Source organism: Blennius ocellaris, assembly GCF_963422515.1.
Source record: "Blennius ocellaris genome assembly, chromosome: 12".
Classification (NCBI taxonomy): Eukaryota; Metazoa; Chordata; class Actinopteri; order Blenniiformes; family Blenniidae; genus Blennius; species Blennius ocellaris.
In genome coordinates this window covers 27,140,567-27,156,442 of record NC_137661.1, presented here as the reverse complement: position 1 = coordinate 27,156,442, position 15,876 = coordinate 27,140,567, and the positions used below count along the sequence as shown (strand labels likewise).

Sequence of the window (15,876 nt, the reverse complement as noted above, 5' to 3'; positions counted from 1 at the left end):
TATTGTCATAAAGTTCATAAAGCTCATCGAAGAGCCGAACCGCCCATCAGCGGCGATTGCGTCACAACCTGCAGCTGCGCAGTGCGCCTCGCCATTTGAACGGCGGGCCAATCAGCGGGCTCGCCGGGCCCGAAGGGGGCGGGCTCACCGCAGCTCTTATCCAATTAGCGCGCAGACCGTTGTTTGCCCTCCTTTTTGAATTGAAGCCTCGGCGGTGGACTGACACCGCCTGTGGACGAGCGGCTGCCTCGGAGCACCGCGCCGTGGTGCGAAAAACTGCGAATACAACGGGGGGAGATAAAAAAGCACAACTGCTGAAGTGTTCCGTACTCGTAGGAGGACGCAGGTTTTTTTTCCCCCGCCGCGTTGTGGATGTACTTCACCTCCGTGGCTAAGCGCAGTTAGCTCGACGTCCGTGCGGAATCCACCGACATTCCTCAACATTTCCTCTGGTTTCGCCGATAAAAAACAAACAACTGGTGAGTTCGACTTGTACTTTCCCACTTCGAACGCGCTCATCGGTCAACTTTTAAGTTTTAGCTCACTTCTGGTGAAGTTTGGCAGAAAGTTAGGACTGAATGCTAACGTCAGCTATGCTAACGTTAAGATGAATACATTTACACGTTATTATCCTATTATGGCAGTAAGTCCTGTTTTTTTTTCAATTTAATAAGAATATCGTCTCGTTAATCAGTCAGTTTTGTAGCTAGGTTGGCTTTGCATCTGCTTGAGGTGATGGTGTCAAACATCAGGCTCGCGGACCCAAACAGGCTCCGCTCGGGTGTTTCAGATTAACTGGTTACCTTGTCAACTGGTGACTTCCTGTCGCGTCCCGTGTAACAGCAGGTATATAAAAAAAGAAGAAATAATGACAGAAATCGGCTGCTGACTTGGTGAAAGCCATTTAACCTCAATTATGATGAAGTTTCGGAGTGTTGTACCTTGAGTAAGTCTTATTTTAAAGTTACTGTACCAGAAAAATAAATATTTACTTGCCATTAAAGTTATCACTTCTTCAGAGAATAAAGCAATATAGGAAAACAAAATCGTCACCACTCGTTTCAACATTTTTCTAAATCGATCACACGAAAGTCAATATGTTTACAAACGAACCCGAATTTGTCGCCATGAAACTGTTTATGTTTCGCTAACTGATGTCACTGACGTTGGGAATCCTGCTGCAAGGGCTTCTGGGAAATCAAAGATGACGTCGACAAAGAAAATAATGTTTTTTGCGTGTTTATTGGCAGATACCACTGTTGTGTCAACGTCATCGTGGGTCTGGAGGGACTGTGGTCAGAAACCGGCTCCAACTGTGGCTTAATAAACGACCAAATTTAAAATTTAAATCGGTCAAAATTCAGCCCTAAAATCTTGGTTTCAAGGTATTTTATCTGAACTTCAAATTACAGAAAACGCATGAAAATGAGCCACTTTGAATGAAACCTTCTGCTGCGAAATCCAGTGAAACGTCTCCTTTAGCTGTTGCACTTAAGGAATTTGTTTTAAAAACAACCCCAAAGTTTTCTTATAGATTTTCACACTTTTACTTGGTGGTTTTTCCACATCGGAGCCTCTTGCGGGGCCGCTTTTGCCTCGCGGGTCTCATGTTTTGACCCCCCCCCTGATTGTAAAACTGCAGTTTCAAGTCCTCAAATGTGAAATATTGTAGGTTGTTACAAGCGTTCCGGTCCAGGTTTGGGGTGAATTTTGTATTTTCCACACTTGCTCTTTCTGGGCGCTGCTCCGTCTCCGGGTGGCCTGGAAACAAACTTGACAGCCGTGATGTTGGAAAGTTGTGTGTCTTTCCCCCCCCCCCCCGGAGTCTGACAGTCGACATGTTTCTCCCTTCATTCTGCCCCCCCCTCCCCCCTCCTCCCTCCTGTAACTTCCTGATGGTTTGGACAGCCGGGCGCCTCCTCGGGGCTCCCTCCCGCCATGGCAGACAGCAGCACGCTGACGCTGGGGGCGGCCCGCAGCCTGCTGGTGGACGCGTCCTTCTACGACTCCAGGATCTGCGAGACCACCAGAGACCAGGAGTTCCTGGGCTTGGCGGACGACGACGGCAGGGAAGGTGTGGCCGCATTTTGTTTTCTTCTCTTTCATGTCAAAAAATGTCTGAAAAAGTGTCATTATAGGACCGTCGGCTCAGGTCTAAATCTGTTTTAACTGCTTACTAATGGAGCTTTTCCATTAGCGTCGACTGGCCAAGACTCCGTTTCATTCGTTTTCCATTACAGCGTGTGGGCGGAGTCATCTGAGCTTTATTTTGTAAACGCCCCCGATAGAATCACCCGATGTGGAGCGAACATCTACTGGCTATCGGCTCAAATAGTATCGATTTTTCTATGTTTATTAATAATAAATGTGACAGAATGAGCATTGTGACGATGGTGCTTCGCTGTCCGGTGTTTCGGTTTAACTGGTGCCCCTGTTAACTGGTGCCTTCTGCCAGCAGCGGATGTTAAAATGAGATCGGATTTTAGCGATATTTCACCAATATTGCTGGTATGAATAATAAAAGAAAAACCTATAATAACCAGGCGTAGCAAATAAAGCACATCATGCAGGGACGCTGCCAAGTAGGAGTTTAATTGCAAGTCAGACTAAAGGTATTATTATTTACCGCGTTCGTATTTTATGAAGACGTGTTTCTGAGATTCCATAGAAGAATCCATGTCGTCCACAATCTAAGCTCTCGTCTGTCCGTCTCGGAAAAAAGTGCAATTATAGGACCTTCGGTTCAGCTCCTGTTTACTAATGGCGCTTCGACTTGTTTCGTTCGTTTTCCATTACAGTGCGTGGGCGGAGTCATCTGAGCTTTATTTTGTAAACGCCCCCGATAGAATCACCCGATGTGGAGCGAACATCTACTGGCTATCGGCTCAAATAGTATCGATTTTTATACGTTTATTAATAATAAATATGACAGAATGAGCATTGTGACGATGGTGTTTCGGTTTTACTGGTGCCCCTGTTAACTGGTGCCTTCTGCCAGCAGCTGATGTTAAAATGAGGTCAGTTTTTAGCGATATTTCAACAATATTGTTGGTGAAATGTTATTTTATTATACATTTATTTTATTTGTGTATTGTATATAATATATAAATAAAAGAAAATCCTGCCAAGTAGAAGTTTAATTGCAAGTCAGACTAAAGGTTTTATTATTTACCGCATTCGTATTTTATGATACCCGAAAGACGGTCCGGTGTTTCGGGTTCACTGGTGCCCCTGTTAACTGGTGCCTTCTGCCAGCAGCTGAGGTTAAAATGAGACCAGTTTTTAGCGATATTTCAACAATATTGTTGGTAAAATGTTATTTTATTTTATTTGTATATTATATATAATATATAAATAAAAGAAAAACCTGCCAAGTAGAAGTTTAATTGCAAGTCAGACTAAAGGTTTTATTATTTACCGCATTCGTATTTTATGATACCCGAAAGACGGTCCGGTGTTTCGGGTTCGCTGGTGCCCCTGTTAACTGGTGCCTTCTGCCAGCAGCTGAGGTTAAAATGAGACCAGTTTTTAGCGATATTTCAACAATATTGTTGGTAAAATGTTATTTTATTATACATTTATTTTATTTGTATATTATATATAATATATAAATAGTAGAAAAACATGCCAAGGAGAAGTTTAATTGCAAGTCAGACTAAAGGTATTACTATTTACCGCATTCGAATTTTCTGAAGACGTGTTTCTGAGATTCCATAGAAGAATCCGTGTCGTCCACAATCTAAGCTCTCGTCTGTCCGTCTCGTTTCAGACGTCCTTCCCAAGGTGGAGACGAGGATCGTCCTGGTGGGAGACGCAGGCAGGAACCAGGCGCTGGTCAAAGCTGTGAAGGTGCGTCGGTCAACACCGTGGCTGAGCTTGACGCTCTTGTCTATTCCCCTCTTCTTCATCCACATCGGAAACCAAATCGTAGAAGTTTAACCGTTTACTTCTCAAAGAAAACAAACAAAAGGGCGGTACAGGAAAAAAAAAGGTCCAAAGGGGTTCCGGGTTACATAAGTGGTCCGTTAAATCCGATCGGTATCGTTCATCCAAGGAAAGGCTGCTGTGACGTCACGTCAGCAGCTTCCTTAAGGTTTTTGTTGTTGTTGTTGTTGTTGTTGTTGTTGTTGTTTTAATCCTTGTGCCAGTGACAGACGTGTTGGTGACGCCTTGCGTTTCCTTTCCTCCCTTCTGCCTCCTTCTCTTCAACTTCCTCCTGCCTGTTTATCCATTCATTCTGTGTGTGTGTGTGTGTGTGTGTGTGTGTGTGTGTGTGTGTGTGTGTGTGTGTGTGTGTGTGTGTGTGTGTGTGTGTGTGTGTGTGTGTGTGTGTGTGTGTGTGTGTGTGTGTGTGTGTGTGTGTGTGTGTGTGTGTGTGTGTGTGTGTGTGTGTGTGTGTGTGTGTGTGTGTGTGTGAGACTAAGTGCCGCTCCACCACTTCTCCTCGCTCTCCGGGGCGCCGTCACTTTTGAAGACCTCTTGCCTAAATGATCATTCTCCTCCACCCTCTCCTCCATCAGAGCTCTCTCATTGCTCCGTCAACCTGCAGGAGAGCTCCACCCTCCACCTTCCTCCTCCTCGTCTCGTCCATCCTGAACAGAACTTTCCTCTCTTCCCCCCCCAAGCTGCTCCAGGCAGCGACGTCTGATTGGTCGAGGAGACACGAGGCTCCGCCCCCCCCCCCGTCTTCTGCCCCGACACTTTCCTTAAGGTTCCGTTCCCACGACGACGATTTCAATTGAAAACGCAAAACCTTTCGCCACAGCGACATGAGGAGGCGCGGAAAAAAAAAAAAATTTTCTACGCTGATTCCGTCTCCGTGGAAACGGAGCGTTTTCAGAAAGTTGCATCTTCCTCTGAGTCCGTCTCCATGTTGAACGACGGGAAATACAACTTTTGGAAAACGTTCTGACTTCACAACAGAGAAACCAACAGATTTAACAGGTTAAAAGCCTTTTTAAGGGGGAAATAAATGATAAATAACAAAAATTTCATTAAAATCCATCCTAAAAATCACTTAATGACCCCGAGTGCAGTTCCTCCTGGACCTTGGTAGTTTTATTTTGACAGTCACCATAATGACAATCCAAATTGGTAGTTTTATTTTGACAGTCCCCATGACGACAATCCAACTTGGTAGTTTTATTTTGACAGTCGCCATAATAACAATTCAACTTGGTAGTTTTATTTTGACAGTCACCATGATAACAATCCAACTTGGTAGTTTTATTTTGACAGTCACCATAATAACAATCACCATAATAACAATCCAACTTGGTAGTTTTATTTTGACAGTCACCATGATAACAATCCAACTTGGTAGTTTTATTTTGACAGTCACCATAATAACAATCGCCATAATAACAATCCAACTTGGTAGTTTTATTTTGACACTCACCATGATGACAATCCAAATTGGTAGTTTTATTTTGACAGTCGCCATAATGACAATCCAACTTGGTAGTTTTATTTTGACAATCCCGATAATGACAATCCAACTTGGTAGTTTTATTTTAACAGTCGCCATAATGACAATCCAACTTGGTAGTTTTATTTTGACAATCCCCATAATGACAATCCAACTTGGTAGTTTTATTTTGACAATCCCCATAATGACGATCCAACTTGGTAGTTTTATTTTGACAATCCCCATAATGACAATCCAACTTGGTAGTTTTATTTTGACAATCCCCATAATGACAATCCAACTTGGTAGTTTTATTTTGACAGTCCCCATAATAACAATCCAACTTGGTAGTTTTATTTTGACAGTCGCGATAATACTAATCTAACTTGGTAGTTTTATTTTGACAGTCACCATAACAACAATGTAGTTTTATTTTGACAGTCACCATAACAACAATGCAGTTTTATTTTGACAGTCACCATAACAACAATGTAGTTTTATTTTGACAGTCACCATAACAACAATGTAGTTTTATTTTGACAGTCACCATAACAACAATGTAGTTTTATTTTGACAGTCCCCATAGTAACAATCCAACTTGCTAGTTTTTCCTGCCGTGTGCAAACAATCATTGCTTCCAGAGCGTCGCCATGTCAACCGAAACCTTCCGATGCGTTTTCACTTAAAAACGCCGCCGTGTCAACGGGACGTCCCGTCCTTCGTCCTCCAGCTTCCTTTCTTTTCTTTCCCTCCGTCTCCCGGTCCTCGTCTCTCGCGCCTTTGATGTTTGACGTGCTGCTTTTTATGATTCCTTCCCCTCCTCCTCCTCCTCCTCCCCCTCCTCCTCCAGGCCATCAGTGTGATGGAAGTACCCGTGGTAAAGATAAGAGAAGGCAAGGCGGGTGATGAGGAGAAAACCATGATAAAATCTATAGTCCACATGGTACAGTATGGTTCCTGTCCGACACCTTGGTGGAACCTTGTGGGGGGAGTTTCCTGCTGCACGAGTCTCCATTCTCACTGCTTTGCTCTCTAATCACTGCATGACCGAACTCACCAATCCCGCACTGAATCGTGGGCCAATTTATATAAAAAAAAAAAAAAAAAGTCTCAAGTGATGCGAGAGCCGATAGGAGGAGGCCGACGGGGGCTTAGCGGAGATTACCACTCAAATGTCAGCGTGAGTTTTCTGGGCTCGGGGACGATAATAATAGAAGTCATTTCGCCGGCTTTCAACGTGGCATTTGAGAACAAGACAGTTTCCTGCCGGCTGCGGGGAAGCGAAGTCGCCGACGGTCGATGAAATGTGGTCCGAAGAAAGGCGACTAGACGGTCCGATCGCTGGCGGTGTGGATTAGAGCGCTGCTCTTTACTCATTTTAGACTTGTTTCTTTATCAAGTCGGACTAAAAACGGCTTTAATATCAACTTTAGAGAGAGCGGAGGACCAGAAAACAAAATTTACCGTAATGTCCGGACTGTAAGCCACCACTCTTTTCACAGACTTTGAACCTCCTGCTGTGTTGACGATACAGGGGTGATGCGTTCAGGTGCATCGCGTAACTCTGAACGTTCCTCCTTTTCTTTAACGTTTGGTGGGTGTGGCTTATATCCAGGCGCACTCAATCGCCCAGAAGTTACGGTAAATTGTCGTAAAAGCAGGTTAGTGATTCGAAACCGTCTCTTTAAAAAAAAAAAAAAAAGTTTTGCATTTACACGACGTTTCAAGTATTTAAAAAAAAAAAATATATATATATATATAATGTTATTGCATTTTTCATTCCACAACTCTTTCGCATTCACACGGAAAAGTTTTGAAAACACAAATGCTTAAAATAATTTTAAAAAATGTTGTGGAAATGTTATGGTTCTTCCTCATTTTAGACTTGTTTCTTTATAAAGTCGGACTAAAAACGGCTTTAATATCAACTTTAGAGAGAGCGACGGACCAGAAAACAAAATTTACCGTAATGTCCGGACTGTAAGCCACGACTCTTTTCCTTCTGCTGTGTGGATTCTTCATGCTAATGATACAGGGGTGATGCGTTCAGGTGCATTACGTAACTCTGAACGTTCCTCCTTTTCTTTAACGTTTGGTGGGTGTGGCTTATATCCAGGCGCACCCAATCGCTCGGAAGTTACGGTAAATTGTCGTAAAAGCAGATTAGTGATTCGAAACCGTCTCTTTTTTTTTTGTAAAAAAAGTTTTGCATTTACACGATGTTTCAAGTATTTAAAAAAAAAAAAATTATTATGCAAAGTTATTGCATTTTTCATTCTACAACTCTTTCGCATTCACACGGAAACGTTTTGAAAACACAAATGCTGAAAATTATTTTAAAAAATGTTGTGGAAATGTTATGGTTCTTCCTCATTTTAGACTTGTTTCTTTATCAAGTCAGACTAAAAACATCTTTAATATCAACTTTAGAGAAAGCAACGGACCAGAAAACAAAATTTACCGTAATGTCCGGACTGTAAGCCACGACTCTTTTCCTTCTGCTGTGTGGATTCTTCATGCTAATGATACTGGGGTGATGCGTTCAGGTGCATCACGTAACTCTGAATGCTCCTCCTTTTCTTTAACGTTTGGTGGGTGTGGCTTATACCCAGGCGCACCCAATCGCTCGGAAGTTACGGTAAATTGTCGTAAAAGCAGATTAGTGATTTGAAACCGCCTCTTTTTTTTGTAAAAAAAAGTTTTGCATTTACACGACGTTTCAAGTATTTAAAAAAAAAAAATTATTATGCAAAGTTATTGCATTTTTCATTCTACAACTCTTTCGCATTCACGCGGAAAAGTTTCGAAAACACGACTGAAAATAATAGAAAAACTGTTGTGGAAATGTTCTGGTGGGGTGAAATTTACCGTAATGTCCGGACTATAAGCCACGACTCTTTTCACAGACTTTGAACCTCCTGCTGTGTTGACGATGCAGGGGTGATGCGTTCAGGTGCATCACGTAAATCTGAACGTTCCTCTTTTTACATTGGGTGCACCCAATCGCCCGGAAATTACGGTAAATTGTCGTAAAAGCAGATTAGTGATCCGAAACCTTCGAAACCGCCTCTTTTTACTTGTAAAAAAACAAAAACGTTTTGCATTTACACGACGTTTCAAGTATTTTTAAAAATTAAATAAATTTCATTCCACAACTCTTTCGCATTCACACGGAAATGTTCTGAAAACAAAGAAATGCTGAAAATAATAAAAAAAAACAAATGTTGTGGAAACGTGGAGAAAAGTGCGTCGCTCCTCCTCGGTCGCTATGGAAACGGGAGGCGATTTTAAAAGTCGTCGTGTAAACGGGGGTCTAAGAAAACGACCCTTCAACCCACGGGTGTTATTTTGTGTGCGTCTTTACAAGCAGACGTAGGAATTTAGTGATTTTCGGTGTCGGGATTCTAAAGGTGTTTCACTAACGAGCGACGTTTGTTTTGTAAACACGTGGATGAATCTTCACTTTGTCTTCATGTCATTTCTTCATGTTTTCTCCATGTCTAACTGTGGACTGACTCCAGTGACTCACTAATGTTGTTTCCAGATCACATATCAGCTCTGCTCCTGCGTTTTCTTTTGGGGTTTTTTTCTTCCCCCTCATGATCCGCCGGTTTCCTCCCCCAGGACATCAAAACTCCCGTTTTAGCGACGGACGACGTGAAGCAGCTGCTGGAGGGCGAGAACTCCCACCTGGAGACGGTGTTCGTCCTCCCCGACTTCGACTCGCCGGACTACAGCCTCCTCTACAGACACGAGAGCCGCATCGTGGGACCCCCCGTGGTGCTGGACTGCGTCGCCAAGGGGGAAGTGAGTCTGGGGTGGGGTCATGTGACGCGAGTCACATGACTTCAGAACAGTCAGGTGAACCTCTGGGGTCTGCAGAAACATTTTAGTCATAATTAGGAGCCGTTTTTAGTTTTTCCACTGTAATTTCAATTTTTTTCATGCTACTTTCTTTTATTGATCTAATTTTTAGTTTTTCCACTATTTTCTATTTTTTTCATGCTACTTTCTTTTATTAATGTAATTTTTAGTTTTTCCACTGTAATTTTTATTTACATTTTTTTCATGCTACTTTCTTTTATTAATCTAATTTTTAGTTTTTCCACTAATTTCTATTTTTTGTCATGCTACTTTCTTTTATTAATCACATTTTTAGTTTTTCCACTAATTTCTATTTTTTTTTTCGTGCTACTTTCTTTTATCAATCTAATTTTTAGTTTTTCCACTAATTTCTATTTTTTTCATGCTACTTTCTTTTATTATTCAAATGTTTAGTTTTTCCACTAATTTCTATTTTTGTCATGCTACTTTTTTATTAATACAATTTTTAGTTTTTCCACTAATTTCAATTTTTTTTTCATGCTACTTTCTTTTATTAATCAAATTTTTAGTTTTTCCACTAATTTCAATTTTTTTTTTCATGCTACTTTCTTTTATCAATCTAATTTTTAGTTTTTCCACTAGTTTCTATTTTTTTCATGCTACTTTCTTTTATTATTCAAATTTTTAGTTTTTCCACTAATTTCTATTTTTTTCATGCTACTTTCTTTTATCAATCTAATTTTTAGTTTTTCCACTAGTTTCTATTTTTTTCATGCTACTTTCTTTTATTATTCAAATTTTTAGTTTTTCCACTAATTTCTATTTTTTTCATGCTACTTTCTTTTATTATTCAAATTTTTAGTTTTTCCACTAGTTTCTATTTTTTTCATGCTACTTTCTTTTATTATTCAAATTTTTAGTTTTTCCACTAATTTCTATTTTTTTTTTCGTGCTACTTTCTTTTATCAATCTAATTTTTAGTTTTTCCACTAATTTCTATTTTTTTCATGCTACTTTCTTTTATTATTCAAATGTTTAGTTTTTCCACTAATTTCTATTTTTGTCATGCTACTTTTTTATTAATAAAATTTTTAGTTTTTCCACTAATTTCTATTTTTTTTTCATGCTACTTTCTTTTATTAATCAAATTTTTAGTTTTTCCACTAATTTCAATTTTTTTTTCATGCTACTTTCTTTTATCAATCTAATTTTTAGTTTTTCCACTAGTTTCTATTTTTTTCATGCTACTTTCTTTTATTATTCAAATTTTTAGTTTTTCCACTAATTTCTATTTTTTTCATGCTACTTTTATTATTCAAATTTTTAGTTTTTCCACTAATTTCTATTTTTTTCATGCTACTTTCTTTTATTATTCAAATTTTTAGTTTTTCCACTAGTTTCTATTTTTTTCATGCTACTTTCTTTTATTATTCAAATTTTTAGTTTTTCCACTAATTTCTATTTTTTTCATGCTACTTTCTTTTATTATTCAAATTTTTAGTTTTTCCACTAATTTCTATTTTTTTCATGCTACTTTCTTTTATTATTCAAATTTTTAGTTTTTCCACTAGTTTCTATTTTTTTCATGCTACTTTCTTTTATTATTCAAATTTTTAGTTTTTCCACTAGTTTCTATTTTTTTCATGCTACTTTCTTTTATTATTCAAATTTTTAGTTTTTCCACTAATTTCTATTTTTTTCATGCTACTTTCTTTTATTATTCAAATTTTTAGTTTTTCCACTAGTTTCTATTTTTTTCATGCTACTTTCTTTTATTATTCAAATTTTTAGTTTTTCCACTAATTTCTATTTTTTTCATGCTACTTTCTTTTATTATTCAAATTTTTAGTTTTTCCACTAGTTTCTATTTTTTTCATGCTACTTTCTTTTATTATTCAAATTTTTAGTTTTTCCACTAATTTCTATTTTTTGTCATGCTACTTTCTTTTATTAATCTAATTTTTAGTTTTTCCACTAATTTCTATTTTTTCATGCTACTTTCTTTTATTATTCAAATTTTTAGTTTTTCCACTAGTTTCTATTTTTTTCATGCTACTTTCTTTTATTATTCAAATTTTTAGTTTTTCCACTAGTTTCTATTTTTTTCATGCTACTTTCTTTTATTATTCAAATTTTTAGTTTTTCCACTAATTTCTATTTTTTTCATGCTACTTTCTTTTATTATTCAAATTTTTAGTTTTTCCACTAGTTTCTATTTTTTTCATGCTACTTTCTTTTATTAATCTAATTTTTAGTTTTTCCACTAATTTCTATTTTTTCATGCTACTTTCTTTTATTATTCAAATTTTTAGTTTTTCCACTAGTTTCTATTTTTTTCATGCTACTTTCTTTTATTATTCAAATTTTTAGTTTTTCCACTAATTTCTATTTTTTTCATGCTACTTTCTTTTATTATTCAAATTTTTAATATTTCCACTAATTTCTATTTTTTTCATGCTACTTTCTTTTATTATTAAAATTTTTAGTTTTTCCACTAATTTCTATTTTTTTCATGCTACTTTCTTTTATTATTAAAATTTTTAGTTTTTCCACTAATTTCTATTTTTTTCATGCTACTTTCTTTTATTATTCAAATTTTTAGTTTTTCCACTAATTTCTATTTTTTTCATGCTACTTTCTTTTATTAATCAAATTTTTAGTTTTTCCACTAATTTCAATTTTTTTTTTCATGCTACTTTCTTTTATTATTCTAATTTTTTGTTTTTCCACTAATTTCTTCTTTTTTTTTCATGCTACTTTCATCAATCTAATTTTTAGCTTTTCCACTAATTTCTTTTTTTTTTTTCATGCTACTCTCTTTTATTATTCAAATTTTTAGTATTTCCACTCACTTCTTTTATTATTCAAATGTTTAGTTTTTCCACTAATTTCTATTTTTGTCATGCTACTTTCTTTTATTAATCAAATTTTTAGTTTTTCCACTAATTTCTCTTTTTTTTCATGCTACTGTCTTTTATTAATCAAATTTTTAGTTTTTCCACTCATTTCTATTTTTTTTTGTGCTACTTTCTTTTATTAATCTAATTTTTAGTTAGTGACACGAGTCACATGACTTCAGTCGGTTGAACCTCTGAGGTCTGCAGAATCAAGTTTGTTCTGGAAAATGACAACCGGAAACATTTTAGTGTAACATTTTAGTTAACTTGTAAGTTCCAGCCCCGTTTAACCGAGTGAATCGCGTTTTCGTTTGAGAAAAGTTTTGAAAACGATGTCCGTTCACATGGGAAATCCCGATGACGATGTGCAGTAGCGGCGTTTCCGAAGGGGGGATTTCAAAAAGGTGGGGAAAAAACAAACTTTTTTGAGCCAAGGAACACCTTTTTGTTTGGAAAAAATCTGGAGGCCCACCTCCACCACCACCACCTCCACCACCCAAAAATGTTAAACTTTTAAATCTGTAGCCTCTATTAACAATATAAAGTCTTTCTCATCAAAGTTTTATCAACAGGAATCAAGTAAATCCAGAAAGCAAGGACTTTTTTTAATAGTGACTCCCTCAGTGTGAAACCTGGACCTGATGGATGAAGAGCTGAGATCCTGGTTCACATTCTTCCTTTTCAAAAACTTCTCCATCACTGTCACTGACACAGTACTTTGATACAAGATGGTAGCAGGAGGTGGAGATGAACCACACTGACGTCTGTCACTTTACATTTCACCGGCAAAGTTCTGTGCTGCCCTCTAGTGGTGAAGAGTATTTATACAGGATTACTCTGCAACACACCGTCGCTGTGAGTCACGTCTCTTCCTCTCCCTTCTTTGCTCGCAGCCCCTCCAGTTCTCCTTCCGGCCTCTGTACTCCACCACCATGCTCAACCTGTCGCTGTGTTTCACCGGCTTCAGGAACAAGGAGGAAATTGTGAGATCCTGACTTCACCTCACAAACTTATGTTTTTAAAAAGAGCTCGGTACATTTCTCTGTGTTTTTTTTTTTTCTTTGCTGTTTTTTTTGTAGAAGCACTTGGTGAATCTTGTCCATCACATGGGCGGAGCCATCCGCAAAGACTTCACCTCCAAGGTCACTCACCTCATCGCCCACTCCACCCACGGAGAGAAGTACAGGGTGTGTACTCACGTCTTCCGTGTGTGTGTGTGTGTGTGTGTGTGTGTGTGTGTGTGTGTGTGTGTGTGTGTGTGTGTGTGTGTGTGTGTGTGTGTGTGTGTGTGTGTGTGTGTCTGTGTGTCTGTGTGTCTGTGTGTGTGTGTGTCTGGAGCAGGACGGCTGTCAAGCATGAGGCCAAACTGGACATTTCACTGCATTTTCCACCAGAGTGTTTAAATAAAAGAGGCTGTATGTTGACACTTTTTGATAAAATATAGACGTTTTCCAAGAAATGGATGATGGAGAACTTCTCCAATCCTTGTATGCACTACGTGCATGGTAGAGTCCATACTGTCCATACTGCATCTTTAAACTACTGGCTCTTTCTATTTATTTTTTCATGCTACTTTCTTTTATTAATCACATTTTTAGTTTTTCCACTAATTTCAATTTTTTTTCATGCTACTTTCTTTTATTAATCTAATTTTTAGTGTTTCCACTGTAATTTCTTTTTTTTTTTCATGCTACTTTCTTTCATTAATCTAATTTTTAGTCTTTCCACTAATTTAGTTTTTTTTTTTCATGCTACTTTCTTTTATTAATCTAATTTTTAGTGTTTCCACTGTAATTTCAATTTTTTTTCATGCTACTTTCTTTTATTAATCTAATTTTTAGTGTTTCCACTGTAATTTTTATTTTTATTTTTTTCATGCTGCTTTCTTTCATTAATCAAATTTTTAGTTTTTCCACTAATTTCAATTTTTTTTTCATGCTACTTTCTTTTATTAATCTAATTTTTAGTGTTTCCACTGTAATTTCTTTTTTTTTTTTCATGCTACTTTCTTTCATTAATCACATTTTTCAGTTTTTCCACTGTAATTTCAATTTTTTCTTCTGCCGTCCTTTTTGCTGCTGTGAGACTGTCAATGTCTCCATTTATGAGACGAATCAAGGATCATATCATCTTAAAAAGACGTTAAATTTAAAGGTTTTCATGGTTTTACCAGCACCTCTTTGTTCGGGGCCAAAAACTGTTTTTTTTTTTTTTTTTTTAACACTGGTCCTTGAGGAGGGAAATTCTAAAACCCCGGTGTGGACGGCAAGGACGATTGTCTTTTTGGAAAAAAAAAAAAAGAAAAAAAAACCCCCGATGATGTCATCACGCCCCATGGCGATCCGTGATGTCATTCAATAACCACAACGATCTACAAACTCTATAGTCGACTTCTAAATCTCTGTGCTCGGTCGTCTTCTGGGTTTCTGGTGTGTTTGGTGAGTCACAGCGCCCCTAGAGGCCTGGCGGGTGAACTGCAGGCCCTGAAGCCTCACAGTGACGTGTGTGTGTGGGCGGGATTTAATTTTGAGGGGAAAAAAAGCTCATCTTGGCCTGAATCTATTGTGCTCATGTTGGTTCCCCAGCTGGCCGTGTGCATGGGGACTCCCATCCTCACCCCGACGTGGATCCACAAGGCCTGGGAGAGGCGAGACGACGTGTAAGTAAAGATGGATAAATAAAGATTGATTTGATTTGTAGTGAAAAGCTCCGCCTGTCACATTGTCTGCCGTAGGTTTTCCCCTCCAGTCCACATTTATTTGGTTGGATTCCAGCAAAACGCCAAAAAGTTGCCGTGAAAGTTTCTCGCTTGACGACGTCGTCGTGGAAACGGGGCCTCAGTTTTCTCTTCACGCCAAATTGTTTCACCGTCATTTATCAAAAGCGGATAAATCTCACACTGGGATAAATCATTGGTCACAGATTTGCCCCGAGGAAATTCTAACACCAAAGAAAACACCAGGATGAACCGCTTGATATTAATCATGAGACTTTTTTTGTTGTTGTTGTTTTTCGTAATCGCCGTTTGTGCTTTAGATGCTTCATGAACTGGTGGCGAACGTTTACCATCGTCTGTTCCTTCATATTTAATCATCTAGAAACTTTCTGCACGGAGCTTCGGCTCTTTTCTCAGGAAACCATTTACTCTTCGTACTCATCATGGGACTGAGGCCCGTTTCCACGGCAACAATCGGCTCTAAACACGGGCGTTCTAATGGACAGACCGCCGAAAATCTGTCAAAATAAAAGTCCCACGTCCCAGAAAGGACATAGACTGTGAATCAAGACATCCTGGAGGAAACATTGCTACTGAGCATGTGCAGAACTGCTATATACTTTGCACATGAGCAGTAGCATTTACGTGGAGTATTTCCAGAAAATATCGTTTTTCGCCCAGCGACATGGCGGCTCAGTCGTTCTAGTTTTTTTTTTTTTTTTGAAAAGTTCCACCTTGGATGTTGTCGTCAGGTGAAGCGGGCCCCTAAACCGCCGTGCGAGTTTTCACTTTTTAAAACGCCGTCGCGTGAATCGTCCCGACGACTCTTCTCCTTCTCGCTTCACAGGCATTTGCACGCAGACGACGAAGAGTTTCGCACGGAGTTCAAAGTGCCTCCCTTCCAGGACTGCGTCCTCAACTTCCTCGGCTTCTCCGAGGAGGAAAAGGCCAACATGGAGGAACGAACGCTGAAACACGGTGAGTCGTTCCCCCCCCCCAACCCTCTGCACACACCTCGGTTGTCTCTGGCA

General features: G+C 38.6%; 1 protein-coding gene across 1 annotated transcript in view; it reads left to right on the top strand.

The window, feature by feature from the left end:
- Positions 1–371: 371 nt before the first annotated feature.
- ect2 (epithelial cell transforming 2) overlaps positions 372–15,876 on the top strand; it is a gene marked incomplete at its 3' end in the record, with an annotated part of 58,956 nt that continues 43,451 nt past the window's right edge. The window contains 8 exon segments of the mRNA XM_080506333.1: positions 372–479; positions 1,909–2,074; positions 3,770–3,849; positions 9,032–9,214; positions 13,023–13,112; positions 13,209–13,316; positions 14,715–14,788; positions 15,693–15,823. Of these exon segments, the coding sequence (XP_080362459.1) occupies positions 1,939–2,074; positions 3,770–3,849; positions 9,032–9,214; positions 13,023–13,112; positions 13,209–13,316; positions 14,715–14,788; positions 15,693–15,823 (802 nt within the window). The 5' untranslated portion in view covers positions 372–479; positions 1,909–1,938.